Genomic DNA, 22,041 nt, shown 5'->3' on the forward strand with positions numbered 1-22,041 from the left:
ATTGGCACCCCAGTCAGGGATTATTTACATACAGTATGGGTGGATTCCTGTCCTGGGCGGACGGCATTACACTTCTGCTATAAATATCCCGAGGACCGTGGTGTCATATGCCATGTACAGGAAGTGGTTAACACTCTGCTGATGACCGGTCATGAGGAGTGATCATCATTATTGCATGCTATGCTTCGTCAAGGCATTATTGATGATATTGTCTACTGAGCTGTAAAACATACCTAACCATGGAGTAACATGGCCTATGTCATCTGTTCTCAAAACATTGAATCCACTACTGGGAAATAGGGAGAGATCCATAAATCACAGTGTACCAGGTCCAGGCCTTCTGCACCCAATCTCCTCTGTCTCTTGCTGTCAACCAAATATTCTCTGTGCCTCTCTCAGAACACAAGCCTTACAAGCAGCTGACTGGCATTGTGCTTTCCTTTTATCCACAAGAATACAGGACCTGTTCCTGCTCCTTATGAGTATGGTATGCCCCTATGCCATTGTGGCGCCCCTGAGGCTTCCGTCGCCACAGGTCATTGCACCCCATCAGCGGTGTGATGCCCCATTCTGGGAGAGGAAGAGAGTGAACTCCGGTCCCCTGGTAAATTCACACTACACCCATTGCTAGGGACACACAGGACCAGGGAAAGTGGCAGGCAACCCTCCCATGCTGCATGCTGAGAGGGGCTGTAAGACCCATCCCTGCTCCCATAGGGTGGTAGCTTAGCAACTGGGGAGGTGGGAGGAGCCACCAGAGAGCAGATAGAGAAAGGAAGGTCAAGTTAGTTTCAGTTTACCTCAGGGAGTGAAAGAGTGAGGAGCCAGCATGTAGTTGGAGAAGAAGAACGAGAGCAAGGAGGGAGGAGGAGGCCTGCTGGAGGCAGGCAAGGAGGAAAGAAAGAAAGAAAGAAAGAAGGAAAGAAAGGCTCCAAGTCAGTCAGGAGCAGAGGAACTGAAGGAGACGCTTCCTGGTGAAGAACCTGGGACCCAGAGGTCCAGGTGACACCACGCAGAGAAGGAAAGAAAGGGTCGCAGGGCCGCGGGTAGTCCTGTAGGTACCACGAGCAGTCCTTGTTGGGTACCGAAGCCGAGGGCCCAGAGGCGCTACGAGTAGTTGCAGGCTGCGGTGGCCTGGTCCACAGTGACATCGGTGGAGTGATTAGCTGCGGCAGGGGACGGTCCCTAGAGACTGGAGGAGTGAAAAGACAATCTCCAAACAGTAAAAACCGAGGCCCAGGGACGTTGCAAGCTCCCAGGGCCAGAACCCAGAGCAGACCTTCAGAAAGGGGGTAATCAGCCGACAGGTGACCCCCCAGCCTGGAGGCTGTAATGGAGGCCAAGCCAGGTCCATCCTAACTAAGGCAAGGCTAGTGAAGACAGCAGAGAAGGAGACACTAAGAGGAGGGTACCGGATTTCACGCTCTGAATCACCCAGAAGGCGGAGGTCCCTGACAGTGGTCCCAGCAGTCCGAAGGTCCTGCTACCCTGACAAGAACTGTGAGTAAAGAACTTGAACTGCACCCTTGGAGTTGCCTCTGTTATTCCATCTGCATAGACATTCACAAGCACCAACTGTGCCCCGGGCATTGCTCCACCTGTGGGGAGCAGTACTACCATTGCTGCTATAACATCATCCCGGAGGCCTCACACAGCAGCGGCGGCTTAATAGCCGCATACCACAGGTGGCGTCACGAACACAACCATTAACAAGCGAGCCACATAAACTACTGACACCCACCAGGGCCACGGAGCCGGGCCCAGCCACCACTGACTACCACCGGACTAGTCCGGCCCGGCACCGGGTGTCCCACAGCCCTGGGGTGGGCGAGTCAAACTTGGCGTCACGAACAGGATTTCGTGCCCGGTCACACCGGGTACTGTGCGCCTGAAGAACCGTGTGACAGACTGTGTACTTTACTGAGAAACCGCCGCCATTAGCGCTGATGAGAGCGGGAAGAAGGGGGGCGTGCAAGAAGAAAGGGCGCGAAGAGAAGCCCCGCCCCCTTGTCCAAGAAAAGCGCGCGAAGCGGTGCCCGCCATAGAAGGCGGAGGAAGAAAAGATGGCGCGTGAAGAAGCTAAAAGGATGGACGCCGAGCAACGAGCGGCCAGAGGAGGAGTGGCCGAGCCGGGACACGCACCTCAGAACCGGGTTGTGTCCTGCGTCCTGGAGAGCGGAGAAGATCCAGCAGCCGCTGCAGAGCCGGGTAAAGAGAGTGACACCCCCAGCCGGCGGAACCCGGATTGCCAGGTGGGGTTCCTGCCCGGTCCTCCTGCAGGCGCGCGTGCCACGACCGCAGCTCCGATACCAGCACCCTGCAGCAAGACAGCGACCACCAGAACACCGGAGATGCTACTGAGGGGTGAGTCATTTAATGCCCCTGCCAGCGCGAGAGCCCCAACCCCCGCTGCCATGCCCGCGGTCCCTGGAGGGACGCCCGGCACGGCGACGCCGATCCGGGCCGCAGCTACGCCAAGTGCGGCCCGCCAAGATCTCACCGCCGGAGCGACACCCATCCACACCGCAGCAGCGACTCCAACCCAGGCCGCCGCCATGCCAGGCGCGGCCCGCCAAGACAAGGAGGCAGCCCCGGAAGAGCCAGAGTGGCGCCGTATGGCTGGTAACCCCCTGCAAGCCAGCAGCCTCGCGCCAGCCAGTAACCCTATGCAAGCCAGCAGCACTACCTCAGAGCAGGCCCAGGCCGCAGCATCTTGCAGCAGGCCTGCTACAGCCACGCAGGAGACGCAGACTGTGCTGACCGCTGTCTACCTGCTGCCGGGTGGGGAGCCGGAGAAGAATCCCTACATGTAAAGAAGTAAGGAGTTGCTGAACTGTATATAGCCCCTGTCTGCCCCTTATTCTTTTCGAAGATGACACCCTTTCCTGCTGTACTGCCCCTGATGCTTTTTGAAGACGTCACCCCCATGTTATGTGCTACCGGGCCACTGAACTGGAATGTGGGCCCCGGTGGAAGTGTATGTGTTATGTCCTACCAGGCCTCTGGACTTAGTGGCTGGTATGTTGTGTATGTGTCTTATGTAACCAGGCCATTGGACTTAATGGCTGGTCGATTGTCCCATTATTGTTTGATTGAAAGAAACGAACTGCCGGGCTACTGGACTTGTAGTAGCCAAAGATGTAATTAGTTGCACCCGTTGTGCCCCCTACCAGAATTATGGGGGATTTGCCTGAACCGTGCAATGGACTGGAAGTGCACACATAGTTTCTTTATAAGAAGTTTGCAACGTTCATGATATGTGCCTCCCATAAAGGGAAGAAATGTTTTACAGTTTATGTTATTGCATACCAAAAATGTTTTGCAGTTCTCCATATGTTTTTGTTGTTTTTCAGCCCGAGGACGTGCTGGGATTTGCTGTGGGGGAGTGTGGCGCCCCTGAGGCTTCCGTCGCCACAGGTCATTGCACCCCATCAGCGGTGTGATGCCCCATTCTGGGAGAGGAAGAGAGTGAACTCCGGTCCCCTGGTAAATTCACACTACACCCATTGCTAGGGACACACAGGACCAGGGAAAGTGGCAGGCAACCCTCCCATGCTGCATGCTGAGAGGGGCTGTAAGACCCATCCCTGCTCCCATAGGGTGGTAGCTTAGCAACTGGGGAGGTGGGAGGAGCCACCAGAGAGCAGATAGAGAAAGGAAGGTCCAGTTAGTTTCAGTTTACCTCAGGGAGTGAAAGAGTGAGGAGCCAGCATGTAGTTGGAGAAGAAGAACGAGAGCAAGGAGGGAGGAGGAGGCCTGCTGGAGGCAGGCAAGGAGGAAAGAAAGAAAGAAAGAAAGAAAGAAGGAAAGAAAGGCTCCAAGTCAGTCAGGAGCAGAGGAACTGAAGGAGACGCTTCCTGGTGAAGAACCTGGGACCCAGAGGTCCAGGTGACACCACGCAGAGAAGGAAAGAAAGGGTCGCAGGGCCGCGGGTAGTCCTGTAGGTACCACGAGCAGTCCTTGTTGGGTACCGAAGCCGAGGGCCCAGAGGCGCTACGAGTAGTTGCAGGCTGCGGTGGCCTGGTCCACAGTGACATCGGTGGAGTGATTAGCTGCGACAGGGGACGGTCCCTAGAGACTGGAGGAGTGAAAAGACAATCTCCAAACAGTAAAAACCGAGGCCCAGGGACGTTGCAAGCTCCCAGGGCCAGAACCCAGAGCAGACCTTCAGAAAGGGGGTAATCAGCCGACAGGTGACCCCCCAGCCTGGAGGCTGTAATGGAGGCCAAGCCAGGTCCATCCTAACTAAGGCAAGGCTAGTGAAGACAGCAGAGAAGGAGACACTAAGAGGAGGGTACCGGATTTCACGCTCTGAATCACCCAGAAGGCGGAGGTCCCTGACAGTGGTCCCAGCAGTCCGAGGGTCCTGCTACCCTGACAAGAACTGTGAGTAAAGAACTTGAACTGCACCCTTGGAGTTGCCTCTGTTATTCCATCTGCATAGACACTCACAAGCACCAACTGTGCCCCGGGCATTGCTCCACCTGTGGGGAGCAGTACTACCATTGCTGCTATAACATCATCCCGGAGGCCTCACACAGCAGCGGCGGCTTAATAGCCGCATACCACAGGTGGCGTCACGAACACAACCATTAACAAGCGAGCCACATAAACTACTGACACCCACCAGGGCCACGGAGCCGGGCCCAGCCACCACTGACTACCACCGGACTAGTCCGGCCCGGCACCGGGTGTCCCACAGCCCTGGGGTGGGCGAGTCACCATATACGTGAAAGCGACTGAGCATCTCATTTGTTCAGAAGCCTCTGACTTTTCTCCGACAGCTCCTGTTAAGGAGAGAAATGTCAGCCACGGTAAATGTGGTCCTGAGCATGGATAGGTATGGAGTAGGGCTGAGCGGATCCGAACTGTGTTTTCCCCGCCCACCGGCCGTCCTCTCATCTGTGATTGTTTGCAGGCAGACGTGCCCCCAGTCTGTGACAGTATCTGCCTGCCGTGCAGTCGTCGCGACTGTCATTGTCTGCACAGTCAACGGTCGTGCTCTATGGCCGCTGGCTATGTAGCAGAGCTGAAACGGCGTGGGACTTCGAGTGGATTACGCCGTACCTGCAGGGTGTTGGGGGTTAATATAGAGGTGAAGGAGGGTGTGTGTTTTGTACTTTATTCCAAATAAAGGATTTTTCTCTGTGTCTTTGTTTATTTACTTTCATTTACAGGTTAGTGTGATGCAGGTATCTCATAGATGCCTATGCCATTACTAACCTATAGCTTAGTGGCAGCTGTGTGCTGCTATTAACCCCTTATTACCTCGATTGGCAGCGCTCCAGGCTACCGGGAAGAGCCGGTAAGGCTGGTTTCACACATCCGGCTTTTCTTCACTTTGTTGGATCCGGCGCGCTCCCGTACAGTGTATACAGTACAATGGCCGCGCGAGAAGCTACGGTCACGTGCTGTCATGTGACTGGAGCATGTGATTAGGAAGTTGCATCCCAGCCATTGTACTGTATACACTGTACGGGAGCGCGCCGGATCCGACAAACTGAAGAAAAGCCGGATGTGTGAAACCGGCCTAAAGCATCTAATAGATGCGGCAATACCGGGCAGGTGCAGACTGAGAATACCAGCCCCCAGCCAGCTTTTTCTTGGCTGGGGATGAAAATTAGGGGGGAACCGCACGTCATTTTTTTTTTAAATTATTTAAGTAGCCGCATCACCGGCACATTCGCGCACACTTCTGACAGGAGCGTGCATATATTTCTGTGTGCATGCACGCTCATATTCAGAGAGTGGCAGGCTGTATCAGCTGATATAATGCCAGACTTGTATGAGTCCGACAGCCCATCACGGCACAGCCGCACACTTCTGACAGGAGCGTGCTTGTGTTTCTGAAACACATGCACGTACACCAAACTGATCCGCAGACACTTGCACTGCTTTCCCCGCCCATCGACCGTCCTGTCGCCTGGGATTGGTTGCAGTCAGCTGACACTCAGGGTGGGGGCGTGTTTGGCTGCAACCAATTACACGAGCCAGTGGGCGGGTAAAACAATGAATATTGAATCGTCGGCTCCGGAAGGGAAAAGCGTGACCCGGAAAGAGTTTGCTGCCATGACACAGCCTCGGGTGAGTACACCGTGTGCGATCCTACCCCCCTGTCCCCTCCACAAATGTTTTTAATCTCCGGATTCTGGTCCCCATAGACTTATATGGGCACCGGAATCCGGAGTTGATGCAGACTTTTTTTCTCAATCCGGCAGTGATCTGCCGTTCCTGGATTTTGGCGAGTTCGATCAACTCTAGTATGGAGACTTAGGACACACAATAGCGCCCAGCACTGGACCTCAGGGACACTATTTATAACAGGAGACAATGAGTAGTCTCTCCTTACCATGCAGGGCTCATTACTGCCTTATATCAGGTATCAGAGTATCCTGGGGAAAACATCACTCAGTAACGGAGATGCACACGCGAGTCCTGTGCTATTCCCACAAGTCGGTACAAAAACAATTTATTCACTGTATTATAAAAATGTACACATCATCCAGAAAACTGTCAATGGAGGCTCCTGGTCCTATTAACTATACAAAAGTACAATATCTTTAAGAAATGGATGGAGCACAACTCTTTGGAGAAGCCATCTGTTTATAGGTGCAGTATATGTTACAGTCAGACAACAGTCGTTACAATCCAAGGTCCAACAACAGTCCATACAATCCAAGGTCAGAAAATGGTGCTTAAAATCCCAGGTCTGAGAACAGTCATTACAATCCAAGGTCCGAGAACAGTCATTACAATCAAAGGTCTGAGTCCAGTCATTGGAATTCAAGGTCCGAGTAAAGTCATTGCAATACAAGGTCCGTGTACAGTCCTTACAATCCAAATTCTGAGAAGTTATTACAATCCAAAGTCCGAAAACAGACATTACAATCCAAGGTCCGAGAACGGTCATTACAATCCAAAGTCTGAGAGCAATCATTACAACCCAAGGTTCAAGAACAGTCAGTAAAATCCAAGGTTCAAGAGCAGTCAGTAAAATCCAAGGTTCGAGAACAGTCGTAAAATTCAAGGTTCAAAACCAGTCATTACAATCCAAGGTCCGAGACCAATGATTACAACCCAAGGTCTGAGAACAGTGATTACAATTCAAGGTCCAAGAACAGTCATTAAAATCCAAGGTCCAAGAGCAATCGTTACAATCCAAGGTCTGGGAACAATGATTACAACCCAAGGTCTGAGAACAGTGATTACAATCCAAGGTCTGAGAACAGTGATTACAATCCAAGGTCTGAGAACAATGATTATAATCCAAGGTCCAAGAACAGCCATTACAATCCAAGGTCCATGAGAAACTATTAAAATCCAAGGTCCGACAACAGTCATTAAAATCAAAGGTCCGACAACAGTCATTAAAATCCAAGGTCCGAGAACAGTCCTTACAATCCATGGGTCCAAGAACAGTCATCACAATCCAAGGTCCAAAAACAGTAATTACAATCAAAGAGTAGTCATTACAAAAGGCTGTTTAGTTACGGGAACATCTGTAGAAACAAGTTCATAATCACACAAGGCAACAGTTCCCAAAAGAAAGAGGAGCTCTGCTAAGTGGGATGCAGAAGAAGCTACCAGTGGATGTGGATCAGCTCAGAGGCTGAACCTATGAACTTCAATGATCAGTGTCTTCATCCACAGGACAGACATCTTAGACCACTGTTTCCATAGCAACAGCTTTATAACAACACCCAGCCTAGTTGTGGCTGCCACCTCAAGTAACAGTGAGTGGAGTCTGTTCCTGATCATCGGAGAAAAGGCCACAAACTAATTTATATCCGTATGTTTGTAGAGCACAGGAGTAAGCATATCTTATCACAAAACCCCCAATTCCTCATAGATCAGATCAACAGACACTTCCTTCTCTGAACCTGGCAGCAGTGGCATCACTTTGGGCACTGATGCTGAGTTGCTCGTCACATTGTCCACATCCTGATGGGTCACAGAACTTTGACATTTAGCAGGATGAGATTTACTTGATGGTGCCCCAAGTTCAGGCTTATTTGATGTAGACTGTGATGGTAGAATGTGCGCCTTGACCATCACTGGTGGTGTGGATTGTGGTTTTGGCGGCAGACGAGGTGTAGATTTTGGTTTAGTGTCCTTGGTCTCTACAGTCCCTGGTTTTAGCACTTGACTATACATAGGTTCTGAGTTTCCATTGTTGTTATTGCTGTTGGGCTGGATTACATGGGCTGACGTAGAGACCTTTTCAGAGTCGTCTTCTTTCCCAGGAGGTTTTGCTAAAAGTTTTCCCTGAGGTTTTGGAGCAGGAATTGGTTTTGGACCAGGTTTGTTACGTGGTGGATTGCGTTTACCTGTAAAGTTTGGCACGGAGTAGTCATCAGAGATGGGATTGTATGGGTACTCATATCCCACCTTATCACAACTGGCTTGCTTTTTCCAGGCTGCAGCCTCAGTTTGTACTTCTGAGTATAATTGAAGAGGACTGCTCGGTTGTGCTATGCCCTCGGGCTCATCGTAGATATGCTCCTCACATCCTCTCAGTAGTTTTGGAGGACCCATAAGATTTGCACTGACACCTCCTCCTACAACTTCATATCCAACATGTTCATAGAGGTCTGAGTAGAGAGGAGAGGCAGCATTTTTCTCTTTGTGTAATCTCACATCTTTACCAGCCACGCTATCCACAGGATCTGAATATAGGGGGTCAATGTGAGGATTTATGCCCTTGACTAAATCTTTAGGTTCTGAATAAACCATCATGTGCTCAGGGTCTCCATAATGACCGCTTAGAGACTGAGTGACTGGAGAACGTGGGGGAGTGTTGGTCTTCCCAAGAGTCACACCCAAAGTGGGGTCAAGCAAGTGCTGGGGCTGAGTAGGTTTAGCCACGGGGAGATTGGGAAGTGCTCTGCCTTTAAGTGACTTCTCCTCCACATCTTTTCTAGCCTGGATGTCAGATCCACCAGAGTCAGATCCCAGTGAGGTGTTATCTGTCTCAGTGTCCAGAGTGGGACAGCTGAGACGGTTTTCTGAACCTTGCTGAGCCCGGATGGAACCTTCCACTTTCTGGAAAATCTCATGACCTTGTGACGTCTCAAATGTAAAATTTCCAGGACCAGACTGACATCTTCTGCCGGCTTCAAAAGAAAACATGACCTAAAAGACAACATAGAAAATTATGTTTATTGTGGAGAAGTGTCTCTAGTAGCCCCTTGCAAACCCATCTCTACCTTATGTGTGAGAGGTGGTCACAGCCTCACCACCTGTTACTGACATCGCTGATATAACCTACAGTCGTGGGGAAAATTATTGTTATAATGAAGAAAACGTCTTCAGAAATAAGTAGATATGGATCAATTTTCAATCATGAGATATATTAATTGAATGTCCAAATACATCCAACAAACACTGAGAAGCATAGACAATATGGAGAGGATGAGGGGGATGGTAGCATGGAGCTGCAGGACAGGGAGGCAGCTAGCTGATAAGAGAAGGTGGGGAACAGGGAAGCGTGCCAGGGAGGCTCGTCCTGATCTAGTCCTGATCGGGCACACCCAAACAAGTTTGCTAAGTTGGCAGATGGGGGGGATGTCAGTACAGGGGAAGCGCTGCTGCAGTAAGACACGTCCTCTGAAAGCCAGTGAGCGTCTGCTCCAGTAATGGGAGATAGGAGTGCAGGGCAGGCCAGACAGGTGCTGGTAGTGAGTGACTCCATTATAAGGGGAACAGATAGGGAAATCTGTCACAAAGAAAGGTACTGTCGAATAGTGTGTTGTTTTACAGGCGCTCGAGTTCGGCACATTGCTGATAGGATTGACTGATTGCTGCATGGTCATGGCGCACATCAGAACTAATGACAAAGTTAGAGGTAGGTGGAAGGTCCTTAAAGAGGATTAGGCTCTAAGCTTAAAGTGAGGACCTCAGAGGTGGCAATCTCTATAACTCTGCCTGTGCCATGCCAGAGAGGAAGCCGGAGGTTATGAAGGTAAATAAATGGCTCAGGAATTGTGGAGGAAGGAGGATTTTGGGTTTCTGGACAACTAGGCCGACTTCTCTATTGGCTACAGGCTCTATGCTAGGAAAAGGCTGCATCTCAATGGGGAGGGAGCCGCTGTGTTTGGGAAATAAAATGGCTAGACGGGTGGAGGAGTTTTTAATCCAGGGACTGGAGGGGAACAATTGCTGTATAAGAGGGGAAGATAGTGAAGACAGTGATCTGGGCATAAGTAATGAAATTGGATGAGGTGGGGCGGGGAGGACAGTCAATACACTAAGCTAGAATAGCAAACAGAGAAATATATTAAGTACAAATACACTAATGCATCCTTACTTCCCCTCTTTCCTTCCTCTCCCTCTTTCATCCCCTTCTTGGTTTCTCTTCTTACCCTTCCATCCTTTACTTTTCTCTAGCTCTTTCTCTCCCATCTTTCCTTCTCTTTTAGCTTTACTTATTTCTATTCCTACTCACCCACTTTTCTTCCTTTCCCTCTTCTCTTTTTTTCCTTTACTTGTTTCTATTCCTTCCTTTCCCTAATACTCGGTGGCACAGCCATTAGTAATAATGATGGTCTCCGTACAGTTTTCGTGGCCATCTGTGGGTCATAGTATATGAAACACAAATATTCTGCTGCAAGTATCTGAGTTTCTCACTGGCTCCTTTTACCGATACCAGAAGTCATCTCTCCAAATATTTAAACATTTTGTGGGCTCCCCATATATATCCCTGTACGTAGAGGGCACATTTTTCTATAGGCTCCTCTACCTTGTGCCTTTTTAGGTGGAGACATGTTTCCCTATAGGATCCTTCACACTGTGTTACTGTAAGTAGGGAGCACTTGCCCCTATAGGATCCTCCACATTGTGTCACCTTGGGTAGGAGGCACTTTTTTTCTACAGGCTCCTCCACTATGTGTGACCCTAGGCAGAGGGCACTTTTCTCTGAAAGGATCCTCTGCAATGTGTCTCTGTAGGTGGGGGCAAGATTTTCTATAGGCTCCTGCACTATGTGGGACTGTAAGCAGGAGGTAATTTTCTCTGTAGGCTCTTCTGCCTACACTGTGGGTGGGGGCAATGTTTTTTATAGGCTCTTGCACTATGTGGGATTGTAAGTAGGGGACACTTTTCTCTGTAGGTTCCTGCATTATGTGGGACTGTAAGTAGGGGACACTTTTCTCTGTAGGTTCCTACAGTGTGGGACTGTACGTTTCTCTGTAGGCTCGTTTGCCATGTGTCACTGTAGATGAAGCAGTATTTTCTATAGGCTCCTGCACTATGTGGGACTGTAAGTAGGGGACACACTTTTCTGTAGGCTCTTCCGCCATGTGCAACTGTAGGTGGGGGGCAATGTTTTCTATAGACTCCTGCACTGTATGGGACTGTAAGCAGGAGGTACTTTTCTCTGTAGGCATCCGCCATGTGTCACTGTAGGTGGGGAGCCAATAATCTTCACGACTGTAATCACATTTTGATCAGACATGAGACCATACATCTTATACCAGAACTGTAGGACCTTAATGTAACATTCTGATCAGAAGGTATTAGGCCCAGTGTCACAGTGACCCGCTCAGTGGGTCCCTAACCTTAAAGGTGGTTCATTTTTCTACAGTTCTGGCATTGCTGTCCCCTCCATTTTTTATTTTTTTCTTGGACCAGCAGGAGACTGCAGAGGATCTCCACCTGTTTTTTGCTCTCAGTTTAGCGCCTGAGAACAAAAGGAAGGTCAGTTTTTTAGATCAATTCACTTGGTGTATTGATGTGTGGCGGCCATTGTTACTGTGGTGTTGTGCTTGTGGAGTTGTGTGCGGCACCAGGTCACTCCCCTGTACAGTTCTGCTTCATGCTTTATATACTGCACCACCATCATCTATTACTGCTGACAACCAGCCTGTATACTATGTTTCAGAGGTTGTCAGCCCCGTGCTGTGTTGACACCAGTGGGCTTCACACCATCACCTCAATACTGCAGGTCTGTAGATGTTCCACCGTCAGCCGAGCCCTTACCTTGTCTCGTCCATATCTCCTCAGCAGCTTATAAGGCCAGGAATACAGCGCATCCTTGGTGCTCGGATCCTTTAGTATTAAGCAGTCTGTCTCCACTCTCAAGAGATATGTGCCACGGAGTGAGCAACGCTCTGCAGCTTCCGTCCTCTGAACTGTGACCATATATTCCGACACTGTAACGAGAGGACAAAATCAGTCCAGGACAAAGATAAAGTGTGGATCATTAATAGCTGGAGATCAGGAAATCTACCCCACAGCTCTGCCCAGTGATCACAAGCTCCGCGAGGCCTCCACCACCCTGAAAAGATGCGTGTAACACCCTGAGCTCCAATAGAAGCCTATCTAACAGCCTCAGTGATATCCGCGTGATGTCAGCGTAGCGATGATTGGGGAGCGCTCTGGGCATCATCGCACTGATAGGCGGCTCATGCCATCTGCAACGTAAAATTGTTCAAAACTGAGTCGTCAAACATGAGGATGATGAGGAGCGTGTTATTGTCTCCTCATACAATCCAATGCGGATATCTGCCAGTGCAGATGAGGAGTATGACAAACCGGAGGTGACATGACCAGTAGTACTTGTGGCCTAGCTTCCATAAAGCTGAATGTGAGGCGGAGGACAGCTTGATCTCATATTGCTGGCCACCTTGCTTATTCCACATGCGCAGGTGATGTGGTGTCATGTGCTGGTGAGAGAGCCAGAGACCTTGGTCTATACGAGCCGGGACATCTGCAGCTTATTTTCCTCCTGCAGAGTCTGAACACTGCAAAAGATTTGCCAGCCAGAAATATGAAGCAAAAATTCCCACCCTGAGAAGAGCGCACGTAGGATTAGCCATTACCATGAGCAGAGCTTTCAGCCAGTATTGAACCTCCTCCATTACCAGCAGTTGTGGCATCGCCTGTCCCCGAGCTGAGCACAGAGGCAGATCTGCCCCCGGACACTCTTTGGATAAATATGGGCTCTGCTCACTGCTTTCTTCTCCTTAGGACTTCACTTTTTCGCCACCACATCTGGTTGCCAGGTCCTGTCCACCACACAATAATTATTCCTGGCAGATGCCTCAGTGTGGCAAAAGTCCTGAGCTGCTGGCCTTTCCTCCCTTCTGATTCCCACCTCTAGATTTCCCTGACTCAGCGCCACCTTGTCTGCTAGCGCCCCTACCACCCCGGCTGACCGCGCCATCAATACAGATGTTTGAAGCATTTTCTCCATCTCCTCCACCCATATCTGAGTACAAATTCTGACTGTTCATCTCAGACAGTATATTAATTTGAAGAAATTGTGGCAAAATATCGTCCTTAGCCACCGGAGTACAGTGGATTAGAGGACTGAGAGACAGACTGAAGGTCGGCATTGTAAACGTTAACAAGGCGACTGGACTGATGTTGTCACTGTCAGAGGTAACATAATCCTGCAGTGACTGAAATGAGTGGTGTGATAACCGTAACCTCTGCTTCCTCCCACTAGTAAGCGTACTGGAGACAAAGGAGGCCAAATGTTACCTGCTTCTGGTAGTAATACTGCCCAGAAAGATTGTGCTGTCATGGCGGTGCTGCTGGCAGCTTCCACATTCCTATCAGCAGATACTGTGGGATTATTTATTTTCTTTTACTTTACCTTATTTTATTGCCATTTTGTCTTATCCCATTAATTTCTAAATTATAAATAACTTTTTCATTGTTTTCAGCCGCAGTTTCCCCCAGAAAGCAGCAGAACTCGTCTGGCATGCGAGGACATAAGGGTGCAGAAAGTGGAGGTCTTGCCTTGTCAGCAATCACAGGTTAAAGGCTGGATTTTTTAATTCTTTTTTTGCAGTATTAAACACAATCTTCTCCGATTTCCCAAGAAGGAACTGAACAAGAAACTCTTATGTCCAAAAAAATGCAGCGCCAACATGCTGCACTATGGGTGTGTGACGGGGTGTACATCAGAGCAAAGAGAGACAACAGGCCGAGGATGATCCAACAGGTTTACTAACAGGAATACAGGAACAGCACACGACAAGTCCAAATAAAACAGATTCGGGGGCACCTCCCGATAGAGAGTCCTTTGTAGCCGACACCTAATTCACGGGCCTTTGTTTGTAGGCTCACCACAGTCCAGTTCCTGTATCCTGAGGTTCTGGTTTCAGACGTTGATTGGCCGTTGTCCTCCATTTCTTCTGCTCTGATCCCGCTGCTGCCACCAGTTTGTGACGGGGTGTACATCAGAGCAAAGAGAGACAACAGGCCGAAGATGATGCAACAGGTTTACTAACAGGAATACAGGAACAGCACACTACAAGTCCAAATAAAACAGATTCGGGGGCACCTCCCGATAATCCAAAGTGCCAGATCACGACGAAATAGTCCTCTTCAGAGTCCCAGAAATCCCACACAATCCACTGGACGGCGAGATCTGTCCGCAGAATCAGATCTCGCTCCCTTCCTCATCAAAACTCAGCTCCCAACTGCATTTAGAAACAGGAGTGAATTGTCTGAGCTCGTGGGCCCGCCCCTCAAGGGTAGGGGTCTATGCAATGGTTGGGCCCACTAGAAGATTCTAGAAGGTTGGCTCCGAGATGTCTACAGGTTTGTGTAGTTGGCGTTATCCACTGCTTACGAAACAATGAGAAGTTCCCCTGGCTGTGTGGACAAGAGATAATTGCATTATGGGCCCAGAGACACAGGAGATGGGGGGGAAGGTATGGTTACTTACATCCCAAGACATAGTATTGCAGCAAATACAGTGAGAAGGTAAAATACATCATGACAATTCCTTCCCCTCCCAACTTGTGTACGTACTAGGGACCTCTACAGGTCGCTGGTTAAGTACACGCAGGCATGGCTGACAGGACTCAAGGCTCCTCTTGCCTGGACAGTCCATCTGCATTTTGGTGTTGGCTGCCCCTTCTATATTGTATGGTAAAGTTATAGGGCTGCAGAGCCAGGCTCCATCGCAGTAATCGTCCATTGTCCCCAGAGACTCTGTTCAGCCAGGTGAGGGGATTGTGATCACTAACCACAGTGAATTCCCGTCCATACAGATACGGCCGTAGTTTCTTAAGGGCCCACACTACAGCCAGACATTCTTTTTCAACAGTTGCATAGGCCACTTCTCGGTCCAGCAGTTTCCTGCTGAGGTAGGCAATGGGGTGTTCGTCCCCAGCTGCATTCACCTGGCTGAGGACAGCTCCCAGTCCATAAGCAGAGGCGTCCGTTTGCACAATAAATCTCCGCTTGTAGCCTGGAGCAGCCAGGACAGGATCGCAGACCAGAGCGTCCTTCAGCCGGTTAAAAGCCTCATCACAGGCTGGAGTCCAGATCACCAGCCGGGGCATTGTTTTCTTGGTCAGGTCGGTAAGAGGCTTGGCCACAGTACTGAAATGAGAAACAAATTTTCGGTAATAACTGGCAGTGCCCAGAAAAGCCATAACTTGTTTCTTAGTTTGGGGTACAGGCCAGTCTCTAATAGCCTGGATTTTGGCAGGCTCAGGACGGAGCTTCCCTCCTCCCACTCTATGCCCTAGGTACTGGACTTCCCCCATCCCCAATTGGCATTTATCGGGTCGAATAGTTAGGCCGGCTGCAAGAATCAGGTCCAAAATAATGGCTACTTGATTCAGATGTTCCTTCCATGTGTGGCTGAAGACGGTGATATCATCCAAGTAGGCACAAGCAAAGTCACCACATCCCCGGAGGATCTGATCCACCATTCTCTGGAAGGTGGCCGGGGCATTTTTCATTCCAAAAGGCATGCTTAGAAATTCATACAGACCAAAGGGGGTTATAAAAGCGGACCGTTCTCTCCCTTCATCCGTTAGAGGGATCTGCCAGTATCCCTTACTGAGATTCAAGGTAGTGACATATCGGGACCCAGCCAGTCGGTCTAGAAGTTCGTCAATACGAGGCATTGGGTAAGGATCGCTGACGGTATGGTCGTTTAGTCGCCGATAATCCACACAAAATCGAGTACTCCCATCCTTCTTGGGTACTAACACCACAGGGGAGGCCCAAGGGCTATGGGAGGCCTGGATTACCCCAAGCTGTAACATCTCCTCCAGTTCGTGCTGCATGGTGTTTCGAACTGATTCAGGTACCCGGTAAGGAGCCAGTTGTATGGGACGGATGCCCTGAGTGTCCACATGATGTTGGGTGACGGTGGTTCGACCTGGTTGGGATGAGAAAGCAGCCCGTCTCTGTTGAAGCACTTCCAGCATCTGGATTTTCTGTAAGGAGTCCAGGTAATCTCCCAGGGGAACCTGTTCCACAGTGGATGGGGCTCTCGCTGCTTCCACGAGATCAGGTAGAGAGTCCTCATCCTCTTGACCATCTTCTGAAGCCAACCGACAGCTTGCTATCATTGGAATGTTCCGGTCATGGTACTCCTTAATCATATTCACATGGACAGTCTTTTGCCTTAGCCCCTGATCATCTAAAGCAAGAAGGTAATTGGTATCATTCAGTTTTCTGAGAACCCGGAAGGGACCCTCCCATGTGGTCTGCAGTTTATTCTGCCGATGGGGAACAATCATTAAGACTTGTTGTCCTTCTACAAACTCCCGATAGCGTGCTTTACGGTCATACCATGTCTTCTGTCTGGTTTGAGCCATACGCAAATGACTCTGGGCAAAACTAGCAAGTTGGGCCAGGGTTTCTCGCAGCTTTAGGACATAAGGGACAACAGGGGTTCCTGTATCTTCAACTTGCCCCTCCCAGTATTCCTTGAGCAGGGTTAAGGGTCCTCGGACCTTTCTTCCATAGAGTAGTTCAAAGGGGGAGAACCCAGTGGACTCCTGGGGAACTTCCCGATAGGCAAACAAGAGATGGGGTAGGTACTTCTCCCAGTCTGAATCTCGGTCCGTGAAGGCCCTCAGCATATTCTTCAGAGTGCCGTTGAATCGTTCACAAAGTCCATTTGTTTGGGGATGATACGGGGTCGTTCGGATCGCTCGTACTCCACAGGTGCGCCACAGACACTGGACCAACTCTGACATAAACTGGGAGCCTTGGTCCGACAAGATCTCACTGGGGAATCCTACTCTGGTAAAAATAATAACCAAGGCCCCGGCCACCTTGGCTGCAGAGATACTTGACAAGGCCACGGGTTCTGGATATCGGGTGGCATAGTCCACAACAGTGAGAATGTACTGCTTTCCAGATTTACTTGGTTTAGCCAGAGGTCCAATGATATCAACAGCTACTCTTTGAAAGGGTTCTTCTATTATAGGGAGCGGTTGCAGGGGTGCCTTTGGGTAATCTCCGGGTCGCCCTCTACGCTAACATATGTCACAAGTTCGGCAGAAATGCGCCACTGCTTGGGAAATCCCCGGCCAATAAAAAGTTTGAGTCAATCGTCTCTCGGTGCGGGTTTTGCCTTGATGGCCAGCCGTAGGAATGTCATGAGCCAGGTGTAATAGGGGAATTCTGTACTTCTGAGGAACAATCAGCTGTTTGCTATAAGTCCAGGGCTTATCTAGGGAGTCGGCATTGGCAACCCGATACAGAAGTCCATTTTCTCTGATAATTCTTTCTCCGTTCTCCCCTAGCTGCCCTATTTCAGCTCGGGCTCTAAAACTAGCAAGGGTGGGGTCAGTCTCTACTTCTTGTCTAAACTGAACTTTATCCCAAGTAACATTCATATTATCCCCACAAGAAGAATCACTCACCGGCTGTAATGGCAGTTCTGGTGGCCTCATTTCCATGGATGGGTTGTACACGTCCACATGGGCTGCTCTCTTGGCTTGACTTCTGGTTACCGCACCGACAAAGTGGCAATGAAGATTCCCCACATCATTTCCTAGAAGAACGTCTGCAGGGAGGCCGCTCATCACACCGACCACACATTGTTTTGCCCCAAAGCCATAATCCAGGGTCACACTCGCTCTTGGAATATATCTCTGGGTACCTCCTGCCAGTTCAATGGCAATTCCTGGTCCCTTTTGAATTGCTTGTGGTTGAATTACTCGGGGATCGGCTATGGTGAGGAAAGCCCCAGTGTCACGGAAGCCAACAACTTTTTGGCCATCCAGCACGACCTCCTGTAGATGTTTGTCCTGAAGATCAGAAGAACAGGTGGCTGGAGCTCGCACCCCATAGACTCCGGGTAGGGGAGCCAGGATATCTGAGTCACTTGGCAAGTCATCAGGCACAGAATCCAGCTCTTCTCCTGGTGAAGGTGTCTGTAGATAATGAACAGGCAAAGGCAGTCTGTAGCTGTTCTGTCTCCGAACACCTGGACATTGGAATTGCATGTGCCCAAGCTGCCCACACCCATAACATCTGCGCTCTGGGATTCTTCCTCCACGTCGTATTCCCAAAGGTGGAGCTTGAGTAATGCGAGGCACAGTCACACGAAGGTCCCCATGAGTTGACGGTCTAGGGTGATGGTGAACATTGGGGCCAGAAGGACCAGGGGCCGCCAGCGTTGGGGGGTTGGTGGTTTTTTTCTCACTGGGTAGTAGTTTTTTCCACTGAGGCTTGATGGTGAGAGCCTCATCAGCTAGAGCTGCAGCTTCCTCCACAGTGGCTGGTCTCCTTTCACGCACCCATTCCCGGATCTCAGCGGGGCACTTGAAGTAAAACTGCTCTTTTAGGAGGACCTGGAGGACGGTCTCCAAGGTTAAGGCCTCCTCTGCCTCCAGCCAACGATGCTACAGATGTTTGAGTTTGTGGGCATACATCTTGAAGGACACTTCCTCATCACATGCTAAAGTACGGAACTGAGTCCTGTAAGTGTCTGGCGTTACAGCATAATGTTCTAGAATAGTCTGTTTAATATCCGCATACTCACAGTTCCACCGAGGGTCCATAGCTCTATAGGCTGCAGCAGCTCCACCCTCTAAGAGCCCAACCAGATGCCGGACGCGCTCCCTTTCTGGGACTTCCATTAATCGACACTGATGCTCAAAGTCCTGGAAGAAGCCCTCAATGTCACCTGCAGCCTCATTAAACTGCTTGAAGTCTTTGCGGGACACCCTGGGAAGTTCCCTCATGATGGGTGCTGGGGTTACAGTCTGTCTGGAACCTCTCGCGGCTTCCACAGCGAGCTGCTTATCCAGCAGTGCCATCTCCTCCATCCTGCGCTCCTTCTCTTTAGCTCCACGCATGACCTCCATCTTATATTCTATGGTGGTCTCCTCTCCCAGCAAGGCCATCTCCTCCTCGTACCACACAACCCATTGACTTTTTTGGGTATTTACCTCCGGCTCCCGTCTTTGCTCCCCTTGCTGTGGAAATTGTTCCTTGGTGCCATCTTGCAGGCAAGCGTTTTCCAATGCCTCAATTAGTTGCTCCTTAGAGAGTCCTTTGTAGCCGACACCTAATTCACGGGCCTTTGTTTGTAGGCTCACCACAGTCCAGTTCCTGTATCCTGAGGTTCTGGTTTCAGACGTTGATTGGCCGTTGTCCTCCATTTCTTCTGCTCTGATCCCGCTGCTGCCACCAGTTTGTGACGGGGTGTACATCAGAGCAAAGAGAGACAACAGGCCGAAGATGATGCAACAGGTTTACTAACAGGAATACAGGAACAGCACACTACAAGTCCAAATAAAACAGATTCGGGGGCACCTCCCGATAATCCAAAGTGCCAGATCACGACGAAATAGTCCTCTTCAGAGTCCCAGAAATCCCACACAATCCACTAGATGGCGAGATCTGTCCGCAGAATCAGATCTCGCTCCCTTCCTCTTCAAAACTCAGCTCCCAACTGCATTTAGAAACAGGAGTGAATTGTCTGAGCTCGTGGGCCCGCCCCTCAAGGGTAGGGGTCTATGCAATGGTTGGGCCCACTAGAAGATTCTAGAAGGTTGGCTCCGAGATGTCTACAGGTTTGTGTAGTTGGCGTTATCCACTGCTTACGAAACAATGAGAAGTTCCCCTGGCTGTGTGGACAAGAGATAATTGCATTATGGGCCCAGAGACACAGGAGATGGGGGGGAAGGTATGGTTACTTACATCCCAAGACATAGTATTACAGCAAATACAGTGAGAAGGTAAAATACATCATGACAGGGTGTCACCTGTACGAATGGCAAATTTATACAGCGTGTGCCAAAACGTAGTACTGTCGTCTGTGACACGCACACTGCGTGCAGACACAGAGGTAGATTGGATTATTCTTGCTTCTGTATGAAGAATGAAATACAATGAGTGAAATGCAGCAGCTGCAGGTTAATCACTGTCTGCCGCCAGCGGTGTGCTGTATAAGTGTAATCACTCTCTGCCGCCAGCGGTGTGCTGTATAAATAATTGTAATCAATCTCTGCCACCAGCGGTGTGCTGTATAATTGTAATCAGTCTCTGCCGCCAGCGGTGTGCTGTATAATTGTAATCAATCTCTGCCTCCAGCGGTGTGCTGTATAATTGTAATCAATCTCTGCCACCAGCGGTTTGCTGTATAATTGTAATCAATCTCTGTCACCAGCGGTGTGCTGTATAATTGTAATCAATCTCTGCCACCAGCGGTGTGCTGTATAATTGTAATCAGTCTCTGCCGCCAGCGGTGTGCTGTATAATTGTAATGAATCTCTGCCGCCAGCGGTGTGCTGTATAATTGTAATCAATCTCTGCCACCAGCAGTGTGCTGTATAATTGTAATCAGTCTCTGCCGCCAGCGGTGTGCTGTATAATTGTAATCAATCTCTGCCGCCACCGATGCGCTGTATAATTGTAATCAATCTCTACCGCCAGCGGTGTGCTGTATAATTGTAATCAATCTCTGTCACCAGCGGTCTGCTGTATAATTGTAATCAATCTCTGCCACCAGCGGTGTGCTGTATAATTGTAATCAATCTCTGCAGCCAGCGGTGTGCTGTATAATTGTAATCAGTCTCTGCCGCCAGCGGTGTGCTGTATAATTGTAATCAATCTCTGCCACCAGCAGTGTGCTGTATAATTGTAATCAGTCTCTGCCGCCAGCGGTGTGCTGTATAATTGTAATCAATCTCTGCCACCAGCGGTGTGCTGTATAATTGTAATCAATCTCTGCCGCCAGCGGTGTGCTGTATAATTGTAATCAATCTCTGCCACCAGCGGTGTGCTGTATAATTGTAATCAGTCTCTGCCGCCAGCGGTGTGCTGTATAATTGTAATCAATCTCTGCCACCAGCAGTGTGCTGTATAATTGTAATCAGTCTCTGCCGCTGGCGGTGTGCTGTATAATTGTAATCAATCTCTGTCACCAGCAGTGTGCTGTATAATTGTAATCAATCTCTGTCACCAGCGGTGCTATGTATAATTGTAATCAATCTCTGCCACCAGCGGTGTGCTGTATAATTGTAATCAATCTTTGCCACCAGCGGTGCTATGTATAATTGTAATCAATCTCTGCCTCCAGCGGTGTGCTGTATAATTGTAATCAATCTCTGCCTCCAGCGGTGTGCTTTATAATTGTAATCAATCTCTGTCACCAGCGGTGTGCTGTATAATTGTAATCAATCTCTGCCACCAGCGGTGTGCTGTATAATTGTAATCAGTCTCTGCCGCCAGCGGTGTGCTGTATAATTGTAATCAATCTCTGTCACCAGCGGTGTGCTGTATAATTGTAATCAGTCTCTGCCGGCAGCGGTGTGCTGTATAATTGTAATCAATCTCTGTCACCAGCGGTGTGCTGTATAATTGTAATCAATCTTTGCCACCAGCGGTGTGCTGTATAATTGTAATCAATCTCTGCCACCAGCGGTGTGCTGTATAATTGTAATCAGTCTCTGCCGCCAGCAGTGTGCTGTATAATTGTAATCACTCTCTGCCACCAGCGGTGTGCTGTATAATTGTAATCAATCTCTGCCGCCAGCGGTGTGCTGTATAATTGTAATCAATCTCTGCCACCAGCGATGTGCTGTATAATTGTAATCAATCTCTGCCGCCACCGATGCGCTGTATAATTGTAATCAATCTCTGCCGCCAGCGGTGTGCTGTATAATTGTAATCAATCTCTGTCACCAGCGGTCTGCTGTATAATTGTAATCAATCTCTGCCACCAGCGGTGTGCTGTATAATTGTAATCAATCTCTGCCACCAGCAGTGTGCTGTATAATTGTAATCAGTCTCTGCCGCCAGCGGTGTGCTGTATAATTGTAATCA

General features: G+C 49.6%; 1 protein-coding gene across 2 annotated transcripts in view; it reads right to left on the reverse strand.

The window, feature by feature from the left end:
• Positions 1-6,453: 6,453 nt before the first annotated feature.
• Positions 6,454-22,041, reverse strand: part of DOK1 (docking protein 1) — an 85,129-nt gene continuing 69,541 nt past the window's right edge. For both annotated transcript variants that reach the window (XM_075345417.1, XM_075345408.1), the window contains 2 exons: positions 11,977-12,149; positions 6,454-9,132 (listed from right to left, as the gene is read on the reverse strand). In XM_075345417.1, coding sequence (XP_075201532.1) covers positions 7,825-9,132; positions 11,977-12,149 — 1,481 coding nt within the window. In that variant the 3' untranslated portion in view covers positions 6,454-7,824. The remainder of the gene's footprint in view (positions 9,133-11,976; positions 12,150-22,041) is intronic.

This window comes from Anomaloglossus baeobatrachus, chromosome 1, assembly GCF_048569485.1.
Source record: "Anomaloglossus baeobatrachus isolate aAnoBae1 chromosome 1, aAnoBae1.hap1, whole genome shotgun sequence".
In the NCBI taxonomy this organism is placed as follows: domain Eukaryota; kingdom Metazoa; phylum Chordata; class Amphibia; order Anura; family Aromobatidae; genus Anomaloglossus; species Anomaloglossus baeobatrachus.